This window comes from Pezoporus occidentalis, unplaced genomic scaffold, assembly GCF_034315485.1.
Source record: "Pezoporus occidentalis ecotype Australia unplaced genomic scaffold, CSIRO_AGI_Poc_V1 ctg11, whole genome shotgun sequence".
NCBI classification, from domain to species: domain Eukaryota; kingdom Metazoa; phylum Chordata; class Aves; order Psittaciformes; family Psittacidae; genus Pezoporus; species Pezoporus occidentalis.
In genome coordinates, this window is record NW_026912886.1 from 3,125,895 (window position 1) to 3,143,279 (window position 17,385).

Consider the following 17,385-nt stretch of genomic DNA (forward strand, 5'->3'; position numbering starts at 1 on the left):
GCTTTCATAATTGAGTTGAAAAACTCCACAAAAGGAAGATCTTAAATCGAAATAACAACAGGCAACTGCCTGGGATCCTCTGGGGATCTTAAATGGAAAAAACTACTTTGTCTGGAAAGCACTCGGCTTTATTGCTGTAGTTTCTAAAATTCAGATTCTAGGATAAGTTAATTCTAATTACGGCGGTTGAGTTTAGGAATAGAAACAGTACTCCACTGCTGATATCAAGCAAATATCAAACACAGACTCTTTTCAGACTAACAATGAATTTTGATGAACCACCCAGCAAATCACTTCAAATAGAAGATGCATCCAAGATGTTACTGACCATCTTAAAGTTAACATGTTACTAGAAGAGCCAGCTAAATTAATTAAATGAATTTTTATAAAGAAGCATTACCATGGCTTTAAGAAACAATGTCTTTTAATATTGGGGGCTTTTATTTTTTACTTTTTTTCACACTTCCACACTTCTGAAATAGTGCATTATGACAGAAGAATTCACAGAATTACCATAAACGTGTACCTTTTATGGTGTTTTTCATACAAAGGTGTTAACCATTTAATTCATAATGCATCTAGGCTTAACTAGGTCAGATGATGCTAGCTAGATAAATATCAGAGAATTTATGTGAAATTTGAAACCACACCATACATACGAAGTTACCAAAATTTATGACATGGAAACAGCCTACCTGGTGGCAGATATTGGCAATGTCCTGAAGAATTGACTAAAACATTAGTGTGAAATGTAGCATCAAATCTTTCATCGGCACTAGAACAGGGAAGAAATAAAATGGGTTATATATTCTTTGAGTGGCTGAAGACTGTCTGAGACAAATCCATTCTTCATAAAAGGATTATTTCACCCCCAAAACTTGACAGCTTTTCTCCTGACACCAGATTTTTGTGACCTCAGATACTGATAATATTAGATATGTACCTGACAAACAACTGCAAGTGAAGGTAAGCCACCTCATTGCTGCTTACCTATCCCACTACATTCATTACAGTGCCTGGGTTCTTACTGATTTCCATTGGAAAGTAAGTGCTTTTTAAATACTTCTCAAGCACCTATATAGAGAAAGCTGTTTTCTTGCTGTGTACATGAAAAGCCATTAATGACTACATGGATACTTCAGTGTCTCATCCTACCCCTTTGCATGAGTGAACACTGTTACTACGTGGCATACCTAAGATGGTCTAATGCAGCTTTGGCCTTCATTGTCTACTTCAGAACCCACAAATTGGGTTCAGCCATAAAAAAAAACACATTAGAGGTGTCAGTGTAATAGTGCTGTCCAGGACTGGCGCAGTGTGCCTTTTTGAAGTCTCTAGGAAAAGTCACGTTACTTGGAGAGCGCTTCAAATTATGAATTGGCAGCTCCTGCCAGGGAGCATCACAGCTACAGCTGACAGTACGACACAGGAATTTACTAGGCATTAAAATTTTAAGAACTTCTAGATGGGAAACACCCCATTGTAAAATATTTAGGTGATGAAATAAAGACTCCTATGAAAAGTTGAGTAAGTTTGCTGAATTAAATCACTCTATGAAACATGTTTAGATTTCTTAGCATTGCAGTGGATGTATACTCGGATAGTATGGTGCCCTCTTTCACAGTTCCAATTTACTACAGCAGGTTTTTATGGTAAGGTATTACAGATTCTGATCTGTACATCTTTGAAAGTTTGGGACCTAGATATTCAAGAAATTGTCAGAGTTATTGAAATTGGTGCCTACATTAAATTGCAGAGAACATATCGGGAAGGTTCTAGCAGTGAATGATCATAGCATCTCAAAATTATTTCAGGGACAGCTGTGTTGAGTTTATGCCTGATTATGGACGCGGGCTCCCTTCTTGGGCTTTCATCTGTGCAGTGGAGAAGTGAAATAGAAAACAGGCTATTGTATTTTGTTGTATTGTTTGTAGTTTCCAAACAGTCACTTTGTGGGGACTGGTTGGCACACAGGGCATATACCATGCCAGCTGCTCTTGGGCAGGGCAAAGGAGGTTGCACAAGCCTCAATGTCTGTGCTTCTGTTGACCCAAAAACATGTGTTGTCTCTAGGCTGATTTGAACATGACAAGTCTCTGATACCCTGTTTGCCTACTAGCAATTCAGTATCTCATGATTTTCTGATCACCTAAAACATCATCAGAAAAAATGCAGTAAGAATCTGAGAGGGGGAGAAAGTGAAATAATCCTTTTTCTAGCAGAAAATCAAGTATAATAACTGGCATGTTTTTCCAGCAGGAAAACCCTTATTGAAATAGTCTTTTTTAAAAAAAGAGAACTTTAATATTCGAGCTATTCTGGTGCAAATTTTGTATCATTCGTATAAAGCAATCATTATTTTAGTCATTGTCACTTTGCATTTGATTTTTTCCTTATGTATTCGAAGAAATTAACTTTAAAAAGTATCTGGACATGTCTGGGATATATGCAGACAAGAAAAAAACTAAATGCAAATAGTTACTTGCTCATCTGGAGTTGCACTTTTTACTGTGGTGAGCATAAGTCCCACAGTGTTGAAAAGCTTACAACTATTTAATTTGAACTCTGAAGACAAGCAGAAAAGTCTAAATATCATGTATGTAGCACAAATGAATTCTAGCACCTTGAGGGGAAAAGGCAGTTTGATTCTAAGGCAGGCCACTCTCCTTTAGCTTCACAGCTCATGTCTTGGGTTCTCCAAGTTCATGTTGCAGCTTCTCTTCCAGTTGGAGCACTAATTGTTCTCCCTCCTCGTTTTGGTTGTCTGTTTTCATGACATTTGTAAGAATCTGTTACTGCTAAGATCTCTACCAGTTGCACTGCTAAATTTGGCAGACATGGATTCAGAGGATATTGGGGAAAGGGGCAGCAAGAAGGACCATACAAACGCATGTATTCACACAGGTGTGCATGTGTGCGTGCGCACAAGTGATCAAGAAACTAGGTTTCTTTTCTATGTGACTGTGCTTTTTCCAAGACACATTCTTTAAAGAATATCAAGAGGTACACAGACTCAAATATGAAATTCTCCTTTCTGGAAAAGGTGCATATGTGGTTTTCTACATTGTGCTTCTAATTGGTTTTGAAGTGCAGTGCTTCAATTAGGAACGCACCAAGTAGCTAAGCCTTTGCTTGATGAAACTTTGGACTTGAATGTAATGATAGAAAACCATTTCTGCTACATCTCTTCTTCAGGGTATAAGCAGATACTGCCTGGGTATAAGCAGATATTGCCTGCAATACAGTGAGATAACAAAGTAGAATTTTTGTTATTCCATGAAGTACTAGCCACTATGTGGCCTTATTTGGAAAATAATGCCACCGCAAATGTGCACTTATTTAATAAGTCTAGTAAAATTAACAAAATGGGAGAGAGCCCATACATGACACTAATGCAGTCCTAGAATTTGTACATAGACCAAGATTTCTTTTTGCCTCAGAAAAACTACAGATGAACTGGCCCTGCTCTATATATTATAAACTGGATGTAAAATTTAATAAAGCTGCCACAAGTTTTTGTGTACTGGGCTGCAGCATGATGTATAAGGATTCAAAACATAGTGAAACATCCATTCATTAAAATAAAATGTGAATTTGTAGTTCGTTAATACCTTTGTAACAGCAAATGCATGTCCCTAGTGAAGTGCGTAGAAATTGAAAGTATCTATCTCAAAATACAATGTCACTATAAAAGAGTGTCATAACAGTCACAATGCTATTTCATACAGGAATAAGAACTTGTTTTAAATAGCTTTGCTCGCTGACTGATCTCTGAATAAGATTCTGGATTAAATATATGTTTGAAATAGAAACACTATAGAATAATTACTTCATGACCATGCCATAGTTAATCCTAAGAGTCAAAAACCTGTATTAAAAGAAAACTGATGTTTTATGTTAAGCTATCCCTCTCATTCTGTAATGTGCTTCAGCTACAGTTACCACGTGTGTATTAATATTACTCATTTCATTTTGGATATACTTACTTAAATATTGAAGCATAAATCCTCAGATATACTGAAAGTCTCAGGTACGTGATATATGTGAGGAAGAATATTGTCATAATTCATTCTTTTTTAATGTTGTTGTAGAGTACCAATTTTATGGCATACACAGTATGTAATTCAGCAGGAGATAGGAAATGAATGCCTGGATTGTTGGATTCTCCCAATAATACTGCCATTTATGGAGTCAAGGTAGCTAGGAATAAATGATCAAGGGAACAATTTTGCATGGAAAAATACATTAAGCAAGATTACTATTGCAAAGATAGTTGTCCAGGTTGCATGCTGCTCCACTTTGTGTACAGAGTATTTAGAAGGGTTTCTAGGCTGGTGCATGGAGATGGAGTGCTAATCACCATGCTTAAACAGGGACAAGAATTAGTCTTTACAGACAGTTACCGTAAGTAGCAAGTATGGTGAACTGTAGTGGAGAATACCTCAAATTGTTTAGTATTAATTGTACCTTTGAGAGAAGCACTGCAGCATGCTGTAAGCAAAGCAGTAATGTAGGCCGTAGAGAGAAGTACTCTGGGTGCTATTACCACATTATTACAATTCAACAGCATCTGTGACAGTGACATTGATCATAATACTGGCAAAAGGGAGTGTAACTGCAGCTGACATATTGGGTACAGCTATTCTCTAGGTCTTGTTGCAACAAAAAGCTCCTGAAGTGGGGAGGGGGAATCGGGTTGATAAACACAGCAGGGATGTCATTTGTAGACATATGGCAGAGAAGCAGATGAAAAAAGCCAAAAGGTTCTTGTCATCTGCATGGGCAAAAAATATCAATGTACCCTGACTAACACAAAAATAGGCAGTGCAACATGTACAAAGCAGATGTAAGCTCTTTCTGATACCTGAGGAACAGCACACAGGCCCACAACTGCAGAAAAAGGCAAGCTGTTAAAAGAGTAGATAGGTGTCAGTGCGTTATCTTTTTGAACCAGACAAATTCCACAATGGGAACTACCATATAATGGTGCAGCAAAGAATCTCTCAGTGTCAGCCAAACGGTCTGCAGTGGATTAATGGCAGTCTGTCTGAAATGAGCCCAACTCAGAACAGATAGTTTGAAGAGGAGAGCAGTGAATAGCCTAGCTATTTTTGTAGCAGAAAGAAAGATTGACACAAAACTGGGCATGGAAAAATGTGAACATAATTTTTGGCATTTACCCATGCTGCCTCTAGTGAAGCCCAGCCTAAAACCAGACAAGAGTCAAAAGTCAGATTTGAATTCACCAGTAAACATTTAGACCAAAGTATTTAAGAGGAAATTATCACTACGTGTACCATTGAACACAGCCAAGAAAGTTCGTTTTCTAATCATAGAATCTGTGTGTTAGGGTTGGAAGGTACCTTAAGATCATCCAGTTCCAACTCCCCTGCCATGGGCAGGGACGCCTCACCCTAGACCATGTCGCCTAAGGCTCTGTCCAGCCCAGTCTTGAGCACTGCCAGGGATGGAGCATTTAATCTCATGAAACCCAACCGGAACAGGTGGTAGGGAGGATGTCATTGTTTACAAGTATGTGCAGACAGTTATTTGCAGTATTCCAAAACTTCCCAGTTTTTTTGAAAAGTGTTCCAAACCTAGGCATTTTGAAGAGATGATTATGTCATTCGTGTTGCCTTATCTTTGCAACTGGACAGGGTGCTAGGCTCCTTTTCCCATGATAGTTTGGATCAGTTATCTTTTGACATCCCTGCCAGCCTGGGCTGTTCTGCGACTTTATAATTCTATGATCTTCTCTCCTTCCCGATAGGAAAAAAGCATGTGTACCTGTTATAGAGAAGAATATCTGGCTTCCAAATCAGTCCATCAGAAAAACGGACATTCTTCACTCCTGGGTATTCAGACACATTCCACTGTAGATAATGATCTGTCCAGTACTAAGACATGCACAGAAAAAGTAAGTTAGATCACCTCATCCACTGGTTTACTGTAGTTCTCTAGGGACTGGATAGCCTGAAACAATAGGTGCTCTTTTGTTAAAGAGACAGTAATAGCTTCAGGCATTGAAATTTTTGGAAAGGGCGAATTAGACCATCGAATGCTCAATGGAAAGCATAAAAGCCTCATATTCAGTTCATACTGCAGTGCACATACAGACTATAAAAGATTTGGGTGCTTGTGTTTTATTGTTCATTCTGCCTCCAGTGCATGGGATAGAACAGATTTTCTCTTATAATTCATACACTGATTATGTTTATCTTTGTAGAAAACTTTGTTTTCTGTGGTTGGAAATCCTTGGGTTGTAATAACTTGATTATAGACATGAGGTAGAGCAGCCAGCAGTCACTGCTGACAGGCAAAATAATTGCAATAGCGGAACAGTCAAAACTAACAGAAAAGGTCTTAGCTCTTGTGGCCTGAGGTTAGGCAACCTCTGAGGCAGATGCTCAGCAGCACTGCACTGTCCCACAAGGTTCCTTCCTGGCTGGCACCTACTGCACTGGAGGCATCTCTTCTCTCCATGCTCCTTTCAACCTTGAAACTTGTCCTTGACTACCAGTATAGGCAGGGAGTATGTCACAGTCAAACCAACAGGTGTTTAGTCTGTGTTTAGCATTGCTGAATCTCAGATATGGTCATATGGTCCTGCACAGTCAGAAACAAAAGCACTGCCCCAAACTCATATTCTCCTGAGAAATAGTAGCATTAACTACTGTGTTTTCCTCAAATTGAGGTTGCACTTCACCCCTTACTAAGCAGATAACTTGTCAGGATACAACGATGGCTACTGTTGTGTGCAAAAGGTACAAATAAGAAAAAAAAAGTTCATTTTTTTTCACAAAATCTATTTTTCCTTATACTATACTTCATTATATTGTCCCTCTGTTTCCATATTATGTTATTTACATTAACCCCATATAGTTGTAGGTATCACATAACTTACAGTGAAAAATTCTCCAGATTTGCTGTGCTGTTGCAATTCCAAACGTTAGTCTTTTTAATGTAAACTTTGAAATGGGTGAGTAAATGTACAGTACTTAGTTTTTCAACAGTCCAGTGGCCCTTGTCAAAATCTTTGACAGATATTAGGCTCAGAAAAAAATCCTAATGGGTATTATGGAGGTAATATTATTGATCATTCTCATGGGGTGTTCACATCAAATTGGTTTCTATAATCCCTTGTGTTACTGTCACAGGGAAGTTTCAGTTCGATACACCAAACAGGTCTCCTGGGCCTCACACTGCAGGTATTCAAATTCATTCTTGTACCTCTAGAAGTGTTCATAAGTGACTGTTTTGATGCATGCAACCCATCTAGGAGCATTCAGCACAAATCTTTTGTCAAGCTTTTGCCACACAATTTCTTGGTCTGTGCTTCCATGTTTTTCTCATTCATTTTTTGCTATGAATTTGTAGCACCTTGTCACCTGGACAAATTATCTGAGCTGTGTGTTGTTTTTTCCCTTTGCAAATAACAGTTTTTTACAGAAATCTTAAACCAGAATATCTGTTTGGCTCTATTTATAGATTTTGTTTTCACTGCCTGCTCCATTCACAGTTCTCTAATTAAACCATGTGTGTTGCCCATGCTTGTCTATTGCCCATGCTTATCTACAGTTTCTGTAAGCTGATTAACAGCTTCTCAAATTCTTTTTTTAATTTTACATCCATTTGTAGTGAATTGTGTCACATGAGCTTCCTGGTACATGAGTATCACTGTATGTGTCCTGGGTTCAGCAGTAGCAGTCATTTTTCCCCTTCTTGGTAGCTGGTGCAGTGCAATATTTTGACTTTCAGCTCGGGAACAGAGCTGATAACAAGCGATGTTTTGGTTTGGCCAAGGACTTTGTGAGCCTCATGCTCTGCCAGGGAGGAGGGGAAGCCAGGAGGAAGCAGAGACAGGACACCTGACCCAAACTGACCAAAGAGGTATTCCATACCACAGCACGTCATGTCCAGGAGGTAATTGGGAGTTAGCCGGAAGGGCTGGGAGACGGCAGGGTTGGAGGAGGTATCGGTCAGAGCTTGGTCGGGCTGGGGGGCGAGTTATCGGTCGGCTGGTGGTGAGATGATGTATTCTCTTCCCTTGTTATTTCCTTTATCATTATTATCATTGGTGGTAGCAGTAGTGATCTGTGTTATACCTTAGTTACTAAACTGTTCTTATCTCAACCCGTGGGAGTTGCATTCTTTTCGATTCTCCTCTCCGTCCCTCCGAGAGCAGGGGGAGGGCAAGAAAAAGGGGGGGAAGTGAGCGAACGAGTTACCTGACTGGGTTTAAACCACGACAGTTCTTTTTGGCGCCCAACGTGGGGCACGAAGGGTTGAGATAACAACAGATCTGACCGAATTAATAGTCACTTGTCACAATGCTGATTTATTGGCTCTCAGAGTTGTTCTTGTTCATCTCACAGCTTCAGAATGTTGTAACTTACGTAGAGCCGGTATTTGCTGTGATAGTGTTTATCAAGTGTGGGGCCTGGGCTAAGGTTCTTGTCTCACTGTGCTTTATGGCAATGGCTTGTAATACGGGCGGGCTCCAGCAGCAGGGCGGGACGGACGTGGCCGTGGACTTGTACCTGGCCGTCCGGCTGCTCTTCACCGTCCTGGCCCTCACCCTACTCTCCATCTTCGTGAGGCTGCGGGGAGCCGAGGGGGAGCGGCCCCGGGAGCCGGTGGCTGCTGAAGCGGCCCGGGAGAGCGGCCCCGGGGACCAAGCGGCGGCGGGAGCGGGGCCGGAGGCCGCGAGGGGACGGCTGCCGGTGGGGGAGGTCGGGGCAGTCGAGGAGCAGAAGCAGGCGGCTGCCGAGCAGCGGGAGAAGGCGGCGGAGGAGCCGAGCCCCGCGGAGGAGCCCAGCCCCGCGGAGGAGCCGAGCCCCGCGGCCGAGCCGAGCCCCGCGACGGCCGACAGCATTTCCCGGAAGCCGCCCGCCGAGCCCCAGGAGGATGCAGGAGACCACGCAGCATTTCCCGGCAAGGCAGAGGAGGAAGAGCTGGACTCAGGAAAAGAGAAGCTGGCGGTGGGAGAGCCGGCAAGCACAGCGGCTACACCGGCCCCAGTGACAAGCACAGCAGCTACACCAGCCCCAGCGACAAGTACAGCAGCATCGTTTGAGAGTTCTGAAGGTTTCGAATGGCCTTTGGGTATCCTTGGGACCTGCCTGCTGATTGTGATGGGGATCAGCATGTTGGCACACACACAGGCTGTGTTCTACCCACAACCATTTTGTCTGATCTCAAAAGTTAAGCAGAGTCAGGTTTGGGTCTTGTCTGCAGTTAGACAACAATACAGGGGGACCAAGAGGTTTTCTCCAAGGCTGGACAGCCAGGAGTGGCAGGGTGTGTGTGACAGTATGGGCAAGTATCTAGTCCACTGGGCCCCTCCAGTGCTTTGGAAGCATCGGAGATGGAAGGCAGCTGTATGGAGTCCCCAGCAACAAGCTGCAGAAACTGCTTAAGGGGACAGTGAATTATTTTGAGCCTGATGGGCCCAATGCACTTCAGGCCATCAGAGCAGAGATGCAACGTAGAGATGGACTCATGATCGAGGGGTGGACTTAGCAATGGACACTGTTGCCCAGGTTATTCACGAGTGTGAACACTGCACACAGTCTCTCCTGCTCTGGAAGACTCTTACAAGAGATGGAGCCTGGCATCATGGACCAGATGGACGCAGCAGCTTTATAGGGACTGGTCCATGCACTAAGATAAGAGTGCACTGAGATAAGAGTGATGGTATATTGAAAATGTGGGATCTGAGCATGACGTGAATGGTATGGAATAAGGGGTGGATAATGTCCTGGGTTCAGCAGTAGCAGTCATTTTTCCCCTTCTTGGTAGCTGGTGCAGTGCAATATTTTGACTTTCAGCTCGGGAACAGAGCTGATAACAAGCGATGTTTTGGTTTGGCCAAGGACTTTGTGAGCCTCATGCTCTGCCAGGGAGGAGGGGAAGCCAGGAGGAAGCAGAGACAGGACACCTGACCCAAACTGACCAAAGAGGTATTCCATACCACAGCACGTCATGCCCAGGAGGTAATTGGGAGTTAGCCGGAAGGGCTGGGAGACGGCAGGGTTGGAGGAGGTATCGGTCAGAGCTTGGTCGGGCTGGGGGGGCGAGTTATCGGTCGGCTGGTGGTGAGATGATGTATTCTCTTCCCTTGTTATTTCCTTTATCATTATTATCATTGGTGGTAGCAGTAGTGATCTGTGTTATACCTTAGTTACTAAACTGTTCTTATCTCAACCCGTGGGAGTTGCATTCTTTTCGATTCTCCTCTCCGTCCCTCCGAGAGCAGGGGGAGGGCAAGAAAAAGGGGGGGAAGTGAGCGAACGAGTTACCTGACTGGGTTTAAACCACGACAGTATGTTTTACCACTTCATCCTTTGTGGAATGTAGAAGTACTGAGATCCTCATGAGAACTCTCTTTTTTTACAAAGTCCAGCAATGCAAACAAATACAATATGTAGTTTTGAGGCTGTGGGCTCTTGTTGGCTTTAGGCAACTCCTTTTCATTTCCAGGAGCTGACAGAACCAGTCGCTGTGAGCAGCAGTAACAGGGCCAGGGCTGGCAGGCTGCAGGCAGCTGTCACAAAGCTGCCACTTGGCTCCCCCCTTCGTTTCCATCTGAACTTACAATAATTCATAGTGATGTAGCCTATAATTTCTTATTCTAACTTCTTTTAGGAGTTACCACGGCCAATAGGTAGTAGCATAGGGTGACACTGAATGATTTAAGAACAGTCCAAAGGGTGATAGAAAATTTAGTATTGAAGTCTATATTACAGGTAATGTTAAGCAGATTGTACAGTTGCTTGGTGTAGCTGTGTGTACAGAGTGCTTACCCATCCAGCTGGACATGAGCTGCCGCATTTTGTTTTGGCTATAGAGCTATGATCTCCACTGTAGCTGAAGTACATCTGAGGTGGATTAAACTAGCAAACAACTCAAGACAGTTGGGTTAGTATTAATCTGTGTGACAGGGTAAGGCTTCTGCTGTAACTTAGATCAAGTTTAAGTTTTTGATACTGAACAGTATTGCCATGGAGATAGTGCTCAGGATCAAAGAGTCTGCATGTATAAATACTAGAGTTACATTCATCTTTCTCCCAGATTATTTTTTGTACTTAAGTATTTCAGTGGCAATTAAATACATTATATTTAGGATGCATCACTGATCATACACACATAAAGACCAAGAAAGAGAGTAAAGTGGGAAATTCAGGGAAAAAAATTCAGACCATTTAGCATAAGAAAATGACATACGTTTGCCTTAAACATGCTTTGATGTGTCTAGTATCCCATTATTAGAAAGTTAATATGCAAACACATTGCTTTTTTTTTTTAAATGTGTACACAGGCCATGAAGAGTAGCCCTATTCTTTATAGTCATCAAGTGATCTGTTCACTGCAGTCTTAACATGCTCCACATACAGTATGTGTTATGGTGAATAAATCAAAAGAAATACGGAATATATAAAAGAATCAGGAATTTCTTTAGGGGAAAAAGGAAGACAATCTCCAAAAGGATAAGGATGCTGTGGGATAAAAGGGAAGGAAAATAACAGATAGCTCCTTGAGTATGAATTGCTGTCTGTTTTCCTGGTGAGAAATGATAGCAACTGTTGTCATTGTAGCTCAAAGCCAAAACCATATTATATTTGACAATTTTAATCTTGCTGGACAAGCCTGTAAAATAACATGGGGTGAATGCTTCTTCCATGTTAACTTTTCTCTGTGAATAAATGGAATAGCCATGCTATCCCTTCTAGATCATCAAAATACTCTTTCGTTTCCTACCACAGTGCAAGAGAGGTGCTCTATAAAAGAATGCATTTAAACTGAATGAGCTGGGTAAAGAAACTGAAAGGTGTAAAGTTTCTGTGGTAGCAACGTGATTATTTTGAATAATAAAACTCTTCTGTAAACTTTTACTTAATCCAAACAGTTGAGTTTCTGTGTTAGAGATGGGAATTCAACCAATGGCAAATGCTCATCCTAGCTGCTGTAGTATGGAGAAAGCTGCCCGTACCACTCCATCTTTGTAAAGCACAGACTTATAGTAGAAGTATTTTGTGGAAGCATTAAAAGCCCACAGTAGTCAGCATGGTGAAAAGCATCTTGTTAATTACAAGTCTTAATTTAAACTAATGCAAAAAGATAAGCAATCAACTCGGAATAAATCTGTGTAGCCTCCTTTGCTCAGGAGGAGCTCGCTTGCTAGTTAACCTTCCAGAGAAAAGAAATTCAAAATACTCTCACAAAGTTCTTGAATGTTCTCCCCCATTTATTACAAACATGAGTAAAACTACTTCTGTCCAGCAATGCCAGCCATGAGTTAATGGGGACAAAGTTCTCTCATGTGGTATCTAGTGATGGCAATAGTTACTGTTAATAAGAGAGAATGTGAAATTCTGTGGCAAGTATAGCAACTAAGTATTGCAAGAAAAAGTAAAATAAAGCTACTGTTTGAAGAATGAACACCCTATGTGGGCAAAACAAACTGGGAAACCAGGAAAAAGTACAGCTTTTTCCCAGCAGCACATTAGAAAACCGATGTTCATGTACCCATTTTTGTCATGAAACTGAGATAACAGAATCTGGAGAAGAAACATATGAAACCCCTCGTGTTCACAGTTAACTTCTGATGACAACCTACGTTTAAACAACATTTTGAACAACATGGTAACAGCATGGCCGTTTACATTAAAATCCTTTTGCAGTATTGAGGCACACAGAAAAGCAAATAGGATGGCAGAGATTGTTGAAATGAGTGATCGGGCACTTGCACCTACAGTTACTGTATGTGGGACTTTTAGGACACCATTATCTTATGCTAATCAAGAGTTTAGCATGCCTAAATCAACTAAAATGAGTTAGTAACTTACTTAGTGTAGTGACTCAAATTCCTCAAGTTTTTAGAAATACCTGAAACATCGAGACCTAAATCTCAGCCTTACAGTTTTCCATTCAGCTCAGCTTTCTACACTATGTAGCAAGATACAGAACAAAAGCTTGAAAGTTTCCTGAAATTAATTGAACTGAATGACCAAAGGGGGGAAATAACTACTTCATTTCAAAACTTACCATTTGTAGCCAGACGTTTGTTGTTAATACTTGATTCTTTTCATCCTGGGAGGAAGGAGAAGAAAAAAACCAACCACAGCTTAGTACCATACAGATAAAACACCACCTGTAAATATATTTGACTGTTATGAAGTAGCCAGTTGTGCTAAGGTACTATTCAAAGCAAAGGGAATCCTTGCCTCTAACTTGCTGCAACAGAAGTCTTCATATGAACTTTTTAATTTATCTTGTATTACCACAGTCAGACTCTTTCCTGAGAGTATGCTTCTGCCAGACTTTTCCCTGGGGCTCCTCTAATAAGGAATCTTAAAAGGCAAAGCAGATTACAGTAGGGCTTGCCTGTTCCACTTTTGTTAAGAGCAGCCCTCTCACTAATAAACCTTACAGACCAGACATACACAGGTAGGAGGAAAAATATTGAACAAAGAATGTGTGACTAAGCACAGATGATGTACATTGAGGTCATATTGAGTAGCTTCTTAACGGGCAAGTAGCACCACTTACATCAGTGGAAGTTTACAAAAGGGGTTTTATCAGCTTTACCAGAAAACTGTTGTTAGGGCAGAACATTATTATTCTGCCTGCAACGGTTCCTGTTTGAAAGCATTCTCCCTTGCCTCCTGTGACAATTTGATCTCATCTTAATGCTGCAGTTTAATTAAAGAGTATAATTCTGAACTTTTCAGACCCAGGAAAACATTGGTGACCTTATTCTGTGGAGGTACTTTATCAGTATCCACCTAGGTTGTGTGAAGCTAATTTAATGTGCTGTATATACTGTTGGTATTATGCATTCTCCAAACAACACAAAATCCCTCTCCCAAACACCAGTCAAAGCTTCATTAACAGTCTGAGGAAGTGTCTGTGCAAGTTTCAGTCACCTGTGCAGCAGCAGCTATCAGAGGTGCTAATATGTCTAGACCTCATTAGCTGAATGGCACGTACTGGTGCATGGTTAGATTCTGAGTTAAACTCACATTCTACTCCCAGTGTGATCTCTTTCTACTCATGAATGGCCCCAGTGTTAGATTAGTGGTGTTTCAAAAATTCCCTTTTCAGTAGCAGGAAAAGGTTGTACTAAAAAGTGGAGTGCTGCTGATGCTTGAGCTAATGATATACCATGGAGATGTATTTTGAATCCCTGAGCCCACATCATAGTCAGATGAACTATTTTAGGAGTATCAGAAAGGAACTCTACTCTCAGCCAGCACTCATCACAGAACCAGGCTAGAGAGCCGTCACTGAGAGTTGAACTAGCAGAGCTGAGGGGAACAGCAGACTTTTATTCCAGCTGTGCTGCTGGCAGAATGATTCAGTGCCTGCCACTGCAGGGAGCTGGGCACATGGCAGAGCCATTGCAGGTTTGCCAGCAGGAGGCTGCAGACCTATTCTGAAAGCCAAGTTATTCCTCAGTGTGATCTTTCACTCAAAACTAGCGCAGAAAGGGTAGCCTGAGAGCACTGACTCAAAAGCAACTTGCACACTGAAGACAAGAACAAAAAGAAGATGGCCCATGCTGTTTTCCTGGTGTTTCTTTCTGTTACCTTAAGCATTTAGAGTCTGAAAGAGTGATTTTGAACAAAATAACTCCCAGTTGGAGCACTATATTTAAAGTTCCATTGGTGTTTGAATCACAAATCCCATCATTGCTCCTCACCTGTAAGGCGCTGCTGCATGCAGAAACTTGGTTTATAGTGGTGTGGTTTTTGTAGTGGTGTTTGTTGGAACAAATGGCTTCCAGCATTTTAGTCATTATTGGATTCTCACTCATCACTAGAGGAAAGATTCTGATTTTAGTGGAATTGTGCTTCTCTATGGTCCCAAGTAAAGCTGGTGAAAGGTGGGAAAGGAGACAGACATCCTACAGGGTTTCCTTCCAGCTAGGAGAGTTTTTTGCATGCTGTTTTGAAAGCTTTACAGCAAACTGTATTAACACTACTTTTTTATCAGGGTTGCACAGGACTTCCTTGTTTTTTGTCACTGTGCAATATTTTGTAAACACCTACAGAAAAAGTGTTACAAAAGCAAGGCAGTTCCTATTACAAATGCTTTCTTTTATAAAGGAGCAAAGAAAAAGGACTTAACAATATATTCTGAGATGCTGGGAAAATTAGCCAGAGAGCACGACCAGAAATTATACCATGGCGTTAGGATTGGTGTGGGTTGTTTCCCATACCAGCTACTTTAGGTTACTTGCTGTTCAGGTAGTACTGGCCAAGTAGCGCAGGCAGTGAAGAGTTAGGTTTCAGTCATGCAGTGGGAGGTGGGTGGGAGGTTACTTGATTCATTACTGTAGTTATGAACCTGTGAGGGCAGATGACAAATTGCCACTGGGCAACTTATCACATTATTCCATGGCAGTGTGATTGATGAAAGAGAAGTAGTTGACATCAGGAAGACTAGAATGGTCCTTCGTCAGTTTTTGAAGGTAGAGGTAACAATTTCTGGAAGTTCTTGAAGGGAATTGTAGTGTCCCCATTATTCCAGTTCCCGTCTCTGGTTTTGTCTGTCTTTACTGTATAAACAGTCTGTCAGACTGGAAACAGTCTATGAGTTTCCAGATCATCTCTGGAAACATGGTATCGGATTTTCACATTATCCTTCCCTCACCCTGTGTTCAACAGAACATATAAAAGAAGAGATGGAAATGTGACAATGCCTTGTGAAGGGCTTTACACAGTATCACAGTATCACAGTATGCTGGAGATTGGAAGGGACCTCAAAAGATCATCTAGTCCAATCCCCCTGCCAGAGCAGGAACACCTAGATAACGTTACACAGGAATGTGTCCAGGCGGGCTTTGAATGTCTCCAGGGAAGGAGACTCCACAACCTCCCTGGGCAGCCTGTTCCAGTGTTCCGTCACCCTCACTGAGAAGAAGTTCCTTCTCAAGTTTAAGTGGAACCTCTTGTGTTCCAGTTTGCACCCATTACCCCTTGTCCTATCATTGTTTGCCACTGAGTAGAGCCTGGCTCCATCCTCGTGACACTCCCCCTTTATATATTTATAGACGCTTATAAGGTCACCCCTCAGTCTCCTCTTCTCTAAACTATAAAGACCCAGCTCCCTCAGTCTTTCCTCATAAGGGAGATGCTCCACTCCCTTAATCATCTTGGTTGCCCTGCGCTGGACTCTCTCCAGCAGCTCCCTGTCCTTCTTGAACTGAGGGGCCCAGAACTGGACACAATATTCCAGATGGGGTCTCACCAGGGCAGAGTAGAGGGGAAGGAGGACCTCTCTCGACCTACTAACCACCGCCCTTCTAATACATCCCAGGATGCCATTGGCCTTCTTAGCCACAAGGGCACAGTGTTGGCTCATGGTCATCCTGTCGTCCACTAGGACCCCCAGGTCCCTCTCCCCTACACTGCTCTCTAGCAGGTCGTTCCCCAACCTATACTGGAACCTGGGGTTGTTCCTGCCCAGATGCAGGACTCTACACTTTCCCTTGTTATATTTCATCCCGTTATTCCCTGCCCAACTCTCCAGCCTGTCCAGGTCTCGCTGGATGGCAGCACAGCCTTCTGGCGTGTCAGCCACTCCTCCCAGCTTAGTGTCATCAGCAAACTTGCTGATAGTACACTCAATTCCCTCATCTAAATCATTGATGAATATATTAAATAATACTGGTCCCAGTACTGACCCTTGAGGCACTCCACTAGTTACAGGCCTCCAACTAGACTCAGCCCCATAGACTACAACTCTCTGGCTTCTCTCCTTCAGCCAGTTCGCAGTCCACCTCACTACCTGGTCATCCAGTCCACACTTCCTCAATTTAGCCGTGAGGATGCTGTGGGAGACTGTGTCAAAGGCTTTGCTGAAGTCAAGGTAGACCACATCCACCGCTCTGCCATCATCCATCCACCGTGTTATTTCCTCATAAAAGGCTAAGAGATTGGTCAAGCATGATTTCCCCCTGGTGAAGCCATGTTGACTGCCCCTCATAACCCTCTTATCCTTGATATGCTTTAAGATGGCACCAAGGACAAGGTGTTCCATCACTTTCCCAGGGATGGAGGTGAGGCTGACCGGTCTATAGTTACCCGGGTCCTCCTTCTTGCCCTTTTTGAAGACCGGAGTGACATTTGCCTTCCTCCAGTCCTCAGGCACCTCTCCCGTTTCCCAGGACTTGGTAAAGATGATGGCGAGTGGTCTAGCAATGACTTCCGCCAGTTCCCTCAGCACCCGCGGGTGCATCCCATCTGGACCCATGGATTTATGGACGTCCAGATTGCTCAACTGATCTCTAACCCATTCCTCATCGACTAAGGCAAGTCGCTCCGTCGACCTGACTTCATCTAAGGTCTCAGGGGTATAGGGCTCTTCAGGACTGCCTGC

At 42.4% G+C, this 17,385-nt stretch overlaps 1 protein-coding gene across 2 annotated transcripts in view; it reads right to left on the reverse strand.

Moving 5' to 3' along the window:
• Positions 1 to 17,385, reverse strand: part of CHRFAM7A (CHRNA7 (exons 5-10) and FAM7A (exons A-E) fusion) — a 47,476-nt gene that overhangs the window by 10,169 nt on the left and 19,922 nt on the right. Inside the window, exons 1-4 of one of the 2 annotated variants that reach the window (XM_062627125.1) lie at positions 14,815 to 15,603; positions 13,048 to 13,092; positions 5,788 to 5,897; positions 696 to 775 (exon numbers count right to left, since the gene is read on the reverse strand). In XM_062627125.1, coding sequence (XP_062483109.1) covers positions 696 to 775; positions 5,788 to 5,897; positions 13,048 to 13,050 — 193 coding nt within the window. In that variant the 5' untranslated portion in view covers positions 13,051 to 13,092; positions 14,815 to 15,603. Of the gene's footprint in view, positions 1 to 695; positions 776 to 5,787; positions 5,898 to 13,047; positions 13,093 to 14,814; positions 15,604 to 17,385 lie in introns of those variants that run through there. The other variant, XM_062627117.1, reaches the window with a different exon arrangement.